Source organism: Acomys russatus, chromosome 5 (genome assembly GCF_903995435.1).
Source record: "Acomys russatus chromosome 5, mAcoRus1.1, whole genome shotgun sequence".
Classification (NCBI taxonomy): domain Eukaryota; kingdom Metazoa; phylum Chordata; class Mammalia; order Rodentia; family Muridae; genus Acomys; species Acomys russatus.
In genome coordinates this window covers 49,597,526-49,606,171 of record NC_067141.1, presented here as the reverse complement: position 1 = coordinate 49,606,171, position 8,646 = coordinate 49,597,526, and the positions used below count along the sequence as shown (strand labels likewise).

Below are 8,646 nucleotides of genomic sequence, written 5' to 3'. Positions count from 1 at the left end.
AAAATCTTGTTACCTTTAGGAAAAGAACCTAGCCTTCTTAGCATGGAATATGATACCCTTCATCATCTGGTCTCTACTTATCTTCCTGCCTTCCTCCTTACTGTCCCAGACCCTTCAGGCTCCTACACCTAAGGTTCATCCTCCAACATCGGAGCTCTTACAGTTTGCCCCAGGCCCATGCATTCCAGCAAGTTCTTCTCTCTACTTAGGACCCCCTCTTTCCTCATCTCCCTCCCCCCTCTCCTCCTCCTCCTTCTAATTCTCTCTCTCTCTCTCTATGTCTCTGTCTCTGTCTCTCTCTCGTTAATTAGGACTCATTTTCAAAAGCCAGTCAGACAGCGGGCATGGTGGCGCAAGCCTTTAATCCCAGCACTTGGAGAAGCAGAGGCCAGCATATCTCTGTGAGTTCAAGGCCAGCCTGGTCTACAAAGTGAGTCCAGGACAGCCAAGGCTACACAGAGAAACCCTGTCTTGAAAAAAAAAAAAAAAAAAAAGCCAGTCAGAGATTGTGTCCATCTGTGATTCATATCACCAACTCTGAAAATTGACTAAAAGGAATAATCAAGACTCCCCCTGCCTTTTCCTGCACATATTATAATTCAGGTGGACCAGATAATTGGTGAGGGAGTGTTCTGTGCAGACTCCCAGCTGATTTCCTCTACACTCCAGTGTATTATAGCTGCCTCCATAATGCCATGGGCAGAATTATTATCACATGAATTCCTTGAGGGTGTGACACTATCTCCCATAAGCATCTCCATGCAGTTGATCTTTGTGTGTGTGGTGTTTGTGTTCATGTGAATGGGTGCACATTTGTGCAAGTGGAGGTCAGAGTGCTGGGGACAATAGGCCATGTGGCCAATGTTCAGCTATCTCTTCAGAGCCTGCACCTTTAAATCTCTGTTTTTCCCAGAGCTTGCCTTTCACCAGAAACTAGCTGACCCTGTTGTGGGTTGGCAGTTAGACTAAAGACAGATAGAGATGGAGCAACCCTGTTACGGTTTAGCAGTTAGACTAGACAAAGATGGAGCCAGATACCCTGTGTGGCAGGACATTATGTCCCTGCCTGGAATTCCCTGTGTTTTAAGAAAAGCCTGCAGCTGGGTTGCTATAGCAATATGCTCCCCTGCCTTCTGACTTATAAAAGCTGCTGCCTGACTAATAAAGTTGAGAGTTTGATCAATCAGACTTGCTCTCCTTCTTTGTGTCTTGCATTCTCAACAGGTGACCTTCTTCCCGAGTTTTAGTCAAGCCCCGCAGGTCGGGTCATCAGAGAGAGGTCAACTTCTGGCATCTTCCTAAATTGCCTCACCTGATTGAGAAAAGAGCCCTGACCCAAATCTAAGCCCAGAGATTTGGCTAGGCTGTCCATTGAGCTCTAGAGATTTACCCACTTCCTCCTGCTCCCACCCAGTGCTGGTGCTCAGCATCTCCATGGCACTGGAGTCCAAACTCAGGTACTCATCCTGCTTACACAGCAGGAAGTTTATCAACTGAGCCATTCCCTTAGCTCCTCTTATATTTCATTTTTGGTGTCCAGCACTGTGCTCAATATAGCTCCAGGGAATATTTCTGAGGGAATAAATGTAAGACTGAACAATCTTAACAGCATTTTCAACCATTCTTTCGAGCGGTACTAAGTTATATATACTCCCAATAGGATGTACCTCAGCTCCCTGACCTTCCACATTTGCCCAACCTTGGCATTCTTTGTCATTAACATTCCAAACACTGCGGCAGGTGGGAGGTATGGAGGGTGTGGGGTATGTGTGTGTGGGTGTCTGTCATTGTATCTTGCTGTATGCTTTTTTCCCCCCTTTCCAGACAGGCTTTCTCTGTTTGTCCTGGACTTACTTTGTAATTTTCTTTTCTTTCTTTTTTTAATTATTATTAATTTATTCATATTACATTTCAATTGTTAGCCCATCCCTTGTATCTTCCCATTCCTCCCTCCCTCCCGCTTCCCCCCTACTCCCCTCCCCTATGTCTGTGCCTGAGGGGGACCTCCTCCCCCTATATATGCTCTTAGGGTATCGAGTCTCTTCTTGGTAACTTGCTATCCTTCCTCTGAGTGCCATCAGGCCTCCCTATCCAGGGGACGTGGTCAGAGATGGGGCACCAGAGTTTGTGTGAAAGTCAGATCTCCTTCTCCACTCAACAGTGGAGAATGTCCTGTCCCTCGGCTAGTCTAGGTAGGGGTTCGAAGTTTACTGCCTATATTTTCCTTGGCTGGTGCTATAGTTTGAGGAGGACCCCAGGACCCAGATCTGCCTGTCATAAAGTTCCTCTTGTAGGTTTCTAGGACCCTCTGGATCCTTCCATTTCCTCATTCTCCCATGCTTCTCTCACCTAAAGTCTCAATAGGATGTCCTCCCCTCTGACCCACTTTCTTAGTAAGTAAAGCATAGCGGCCTTATTCATAATAGCCAGAACATGGAAACAGCCTAAGTGTCCCTCAGTAGAAGAGTGGATAAAGAAACTGTGGTACATTTACACTATGGAATACTACTCAGCTATTAAAAACAAGGAATTCCCGAAATTTGTGGACAAATGGATTGAACTAGAAATTATCATGAGTGAGTTCACCCAGAAGCAAAAATAGTTAAATGGTATATACTCACTTATATCAAGACACTAGTCCAAGGGGTACATCCCATGGACTTACTTTGTAGACCAGACTGGTCTCGAACTCACAAAGATATGACTGTCTCTGCCTCCAGGGTGCTGGGATTAAAGGAGTACACCACCACACCCGCCTGGCTTGCTATAGCTTTCAGAAGCCCTTAGAATGCGAAAGAATGTGGCTGAAAGGGAAGCATTTCTCCCGCATTCATTAACATTCCCTACAGCTGCAGCTGCAGAGCTTTTGGGTTTCTAGTAAGAAAACCAGGAAGTCTGGGACAAGAAGAAGAACTGCCTTTAAGACCTTAGACTCAGAACAAAAATTGATTTGATCCATAATTATCAAATGTAGGTATTTATATGAATACCTACTGCGTGTATTCAAATTATCCATGCTTGGGTTACGGTTCTCAGAATTCTAGTATAGTAGCTTGGAAGTTGGTCCTAACATCTGTATTTTAAAACAAACATCCTAAGTGATCTTGAAATGGTCCACAGAATGGGAAACACTGTTCAGAGAACAGTTTCATATTACAGGTTGATTTATGAGACCACCTATGTGGTCTGTCATCTTGCTAAAGTGAAGGCTGTCGTTTCTCCGTTCTGTGTTACACAAACTGAAATTCAGACTCCTTGGCAAACTTTAAGACAGAAAACAATAGATAGAGGTCTCTGACGATGCTGCAAAAGCAAGAGTAGCTATGGGGGACACTCTGTGGCGAAAAGGTGCCACTTAAAGAATAGGTATAATGTAAGACTTCTCTGTTATCTTAGGAAAAGTCCCTCAGTCTCTCTGGCTCTCGATTTCTTACCTAAAAGCAGTTTTCTATCTGGCCTTATCAGCCTTCCAGAACTCTATAAGGCTTAAAGTGAGTGTGACAGCTGCCGACAGAGAGGAAGATGTGATCACAGACTGCTACACTTTATAATTATGGGGTTGAATGACACATCTGCCTAAGTTGAAGATGCATAGCCTCAGGCAGTTTGTTCATAGGATAACCTTTGCAGCTTCCTACTAACAGATAATTAGGAGTGTAATAACGGAGCCCCATCACTTTACAGCGCAGAAGCACATGTAAGGAGAATCTTGACTGACAAAGACACAAAATTAATTTGTATAGACGACCAGGCAGGATTCGAGAAGTTTTATTATTACTCCAGGTCATCTTCCACCATAATCACCTGTCTTTCCCCATTCTCTAAATTATATTCCACAGGGCACGGGATTCTGATGTACGCCTGAGTTTGAACCTCACGTTCTACTTCTCTGCATGTGGTAGTGGGGAGGAAATCGTTATCCTTGAATTGACTTTATTTTGCAATCAGCTTTATTGTGGTTTTAACAATTATACCCAATTCACCCATTTAAACTGTGTAACTCAGAAGCTTTTAGTATAACAGCACAGCATCGGGGGACTCATAATCTCTATCAATTACAAAACATTTCCATCTACCTTCAAAATGAAGTCCCCGGATAGCAGTTATACTTCATATCCCTCCCCCTCCAAATCCCCCACCCCATAGCAACCGCTAATTAAAGTCCATATAGAGGTGCTTATTTGAGACTTTCGGGGCGAACTCCTCTCCGTCTCCTTCTGTCTAGCACACGGATCGGAAAACACAAGATGGGTACCCCAATAGGCATCCTGCTCCCTCCACACTGTAAACGCCGGATCCCCGCCTTCCACCGTTTCCCCCGCAGCCCCGGAGGGAGCACCACCCCGCCCATCCCAGTCGTCGCCTCACTGACGTCATTGCTTCCAGCCGCAGACTCCCTCCCTCCATCCAGGTCGCGGTAGCTTTGACAGGGCACGATGGCGGCGGCCGGCTCTGCAGGGATGCCGGCGACCGTGTCCGAGAAGCAGGAGTTTTACCAGCTCCTGAAGAACCTGATCAATCCAAGCTGTATGGTGCGGAGGCAAGCAGAGGAAGTCTATGAGAATATTCCAGGTCTGTGTAAGACTACGTTCCTCTTAGATGCCGTCCGAAATAGAAGAGCAGGTTATGAGGTGAGACAAATGGCTGCCGCACTGCTACGACGGCTTTTGTCCTCTGGGTTTGAGGAGGTCTATCCAAATCTGCCTTCTGATGTGCAGAGGGATGTCAAGATTGAACTGATCCTAGCTGTTAAGTTAGAAACGCACGCCAGCATGAGGAAAAAGCTTTGCGATATTTTTGCGGTGCTGGCCAGAAATTTGATAGATGAGGATGGCACAAACCATTGGCCAGAAGGTCTGAAATTCCTCATTGATTCGATTCACTCCAAAAATGTGGTTCTGTGGGAAGTTGCACTTCACGTTTTCTGGCACTTTCCGGGGATTTTTGGGAGTCAGGATCGCCACGATTTGGATATCATCAAGAGGTTGTTGGACCAATGTATTCAAGATCAAGAGCATCCAGCAATCAGGACGTTATCTGCTAGAGCTGCAGCTGCGTTTGTCCTTGCGAATGAGAACAATATTGCTCTTTTCAAAGACTTTGCAGATTTGCTTCCCGGAATCTTACAGGCGGTGAATGACTCCTGCTACCAGGATGATGACTCGGTGCTAGAATCCCTTGTTGAGATTGCAGACACCGTCCCTAAGTACTTGGGTCCCTATTTAGAAGATACTCTGCAGTTGAGCCTGAAGTTATGTGGAGACTCTAGACTTAGTAATCTGCAGCGCCAGCTGGCTCTGGAAGTAATAGTGACCTTATCGGAAACTGCAACTCCAATGTTGAAAAAGCATACGAGTATCATTGCGCAGGCGGTGCCCCATATATTAGCCATGATGGTTGATCTACAGGATGATGAGGACTGGGTGAATGCAGATGAAATGGAAGAAGATGATTTCGACAGTAATGCGGTTGCTGCTGAGAGTGCGCTGGACAGACTGGCTTGTGGACTTGGTGGAAAAGTTGTTTTGCCAATGACCAAGGAGCATATTATGCAGATGCTTCAGAGCCATGACTGGAAATGTCGACATGCCGGATTAATGGCCTTGTCAGCCATCGGAGAAGGTTGCCATCAGCAAATGGAACCAATTCTAGACGAAACGGTTAACTCGGTTTTGCTTTTTCTTCAGGATTCTCATCCAAGGGTGAGGGCTGCTGCCTGTACTACGCTTGGACAGATGGCTACCGATTTTGCACCTAACTTCCAAAAGAAATTCCATGAACTAGTGATTACAGCTTTGTTGCGAACCATGGAAAATCAAGGTAATCAGCGTGTGCAATCTCACGCAGCTTCCGCTCTTGTTATTTTTATGGAAGACTGCCCCAAACCATTGCTAGTTCTATATTTGGAAAATATGATAAAAAGTCTACATTCCATCTTGGTAATTAAACTTCAGGAGCTGATTCGGAATGGGACTAAGTTGGCCTTAGAACAACTTGTGACAACCATTGCCTCGGTTGCAGATGCAATCGAAGAAAGCTTTGTTCCATATTATGACATATTTATGCCCTCACTCAAACAGGTTGTGGAGCTTGCTGTTCAAAAGGAGCTCAGGCTTCTTCGAGGAAAAACTATTGAGTGCATTAGCCACGTTGGTCTTGCTGTTGGGAAGGAAAAATTTATGCAGGATGCATCGAATGTGATGCAGTTACTGCTGAAGACACAGTCCGACCTAAATAATATGGAAGAGGACGACCCGCAGACGTCTTACATGGTTTCAGCATGGGCTAGAATGTGTAAAATTCTCGGAAAGGACTTTGAGCAGTATCTTCCGCTGGTTATTGAGCCTCTTGTTAAGACGGCTTCAGCTAAACCCGACGTTGCTCTCTTAGACACGCAAGATGTGGAGAACATGACCGATGATGATGGCTGGCAGTTTGTAAATCTCGGCGACCAGCAAAGCTTTGGGATTAAAACCTCAGGACTTGAAGCCAAAGCAACTGCTTGCCAGATGTTGGTTTACTACGCTAAGGAGTTACGAGAAGGGTTTGTGGAGTACACAGAGCAAGTTGTGAAGCTGATGGTTCCTCTGCTGAAGTTTTATTTTCACGACAATGTTCGAGTGGCAGCCGCAGAAGCCATGCCCTTTCTCCTGGAGTGTGCAAGAATTCGTGGCTCAGAGTATCTGTCCCAGATGTGGCAGTTGATATGTGATCCGTTAATCAAAGCTATCGGAACAGAACCTGACACGGACGTCCTCTCAGAAATAATGAATTCTTTTGCAAAGTCCATTGAGGTAATGGGAGATGGCTGTCTCAATGATGACCACTTGGAAGAACTGGGAGGGATTTTGAAGGCAAAACTTGAAGGACACTTCAAGAACCAAGAGCTACGGCAAGTAAAGAGGCAAGAAGAGAGCTATGACCAACAGGTTGAGATGTCCCTTCAAGATGAGGATGAATGTGACGTTTACATTCTGACCAAAGTGTCAGACATTTTGCGCTCGTTGTTTAGTACTTACAAGGAAAAGATTTTGCCGTGGTTTGAACAGCTGCTCCCACTAATTGTAAATCTGATTTGTTCGAGCAGGCCGTGGCCAGACAGACAGTGGGGACTGTGCATATTTGATGACGTCATCGAGCACTGCAGTCCAACCTCATTCAAATACGTTGAGTATTTTCGGTGGCCAATGCTGCTCAACATGCGAGACGACAACCCGGAAGTCAGGCAAGCCGCCGCCTACGGACTGGGCGCGATGGCACAGTTCGGTGGAGATGATTATCGCTCTTTATGTTCCGAAGCTGTTCCACTCTTGGTAAAGGTTATTAAGTGTGCAAATTCCAAAACCAAGAAGAATGTCATTGCTACGGAGAACTGTATCTCGGCAATAGGAAAGATTATGAAGTTCAAGCCCAACTGTGTAAACGTAGATGAAGTTCTCCCACACTGGCTGTCCTGGCTTCCCCTGCATGAAGATAAAGAAGAAGCTATTCAGACTTTGAATTTTCTCTGTGACCTCATTGAAAGTAACCACCCAGTTGTGATCGGTCCAGATAACTCCAACCTTCCCAAAATCATCAGCATAATTGCAGAAGGGAAAATTAACGAGACTATTAGCCGTGAAGACCCCTGTGCCAAACGCCTAGCTAATGTTGTTCGTCAGATACAGACTTCTGAAGAATTATGGTTGGAATGCACATCCCAACTTGATGAGGAACAGCAGGAAGCTTTGCAGGAATTACTCAGTTCTTCTTGAAGCACTTTAATACCAATTGAAAATCATCTATCCTAAAAGTAACTACAAGGTGTTGTGAGTGGATCCGTTACAAACAAGAGACACCGCTTCTCTCTGCTAAGTAGTTCATACTTCGTTCTTGTGTTTCTCCAGGATCAGGGTTAAGGTCTTCTGTTTGCATGTGTCATCTCTTAAACTGTGCTTGTAACTTGTGCTTCCAGTTGTCTTAGAGGTATTTGTCACTCTCCCCCTATTTAGTGGGAAATGTATAAATTGTTGCTATTTGTCTGAACTATTGATGCTGGTCAGAACAGTATACTTGGTGCCAAGATGTCAGTGAGTATCACAAGATGCAAAGAGCTCACAAAGAAAGGGAAACTTCCAGGATAAACATCTCCGGGACTGACAGTGAAGGATGTAGTGGCAGACTTGTTCTTTCTAGGTAATACTTCTGTTCATTATGGTAATGAAAGGATGCTAGGACTGAGAGTTTCCAGCAACTGCAGTGGGTATAGGGGTTCTTTTGTTTTGGTTTGGTTTTGGTTTCTGAAACAGGGTTTCTCTGTGTAGACATGGCTGTCCTAGACTTGCTTTGTAGACCAGGCGGGCCTCAAACTCAGCAATCCACCTGCCTCTTCCTCCCTGGATTAAAGGTGTGCGCCACCACGCCCAGTGGGTTTTTTCTTTTCTTTTTTTTCTATAATATAAATGAACCTTTTCATATAGAACTCCTGAAAAGTGGCTGAGTGTGACGAAATTCCAGTTCCTAAGGTGTCTACCTGAGAGTTATAAGAACTTTTAAATTTCTTTAACCAAATTGGTCTTTAAAAAGTGTCTAGAAGCATTCATAGGTGTGGAGGAGGAAGTACTGAAGTGCTGCTGAAAACCTTTGACGGTAACAAAGCTTATTACT

General features: G+C 45.0%; 1 protein-coding gene across 2 annotated transcripts; it reads left to right on the top strand.

Annotated features, from left to right (window-relative positions):
- Positions 1 to 4,383: 4,383 nt before the first annotated feature.
- Ranbp6 (RAN binding protein 6) lies at positions 4,384 to 7,846 on the top strand. Of its 2 annotated transcripts, XM_051146324.1 has the most exons (2): positions 4,384 to 4,572; positions 5,688 to 5,908. In XM_051146324.1, exons 1-2 carry the CDS (start codon positions 4,437 to 4,439, stop codon positions 5,756 to 5,758), a joined length of 207 nt encoding a protein of 68 aa, XP_051002281.1. In that variant the 5' UTR covers positions 4,384 to 4,436; the 3' UTR covers positions 5,759 to 5,908. The 2 variants fall into 2 exon arrangements, with proteins under 2 accessions (XP_051002281.1, XP_051002280.1); XM_051146323.1 differs by having other exon boundaries at positions 4,390 to 7,846.
- The last annotated feature ends 800 nt before the right edge of the window (positions 7,847 to 8,646 follow it).

Coding starts and splice junctions, on each gene's coding strand:
- Ranbp6 (XM_051146323.1), top strand. CDS start 4,437: ATGGCGGCGGCCGGCTCTGCAGGGATGCCGGCGACCGTGTCCGAGAAG.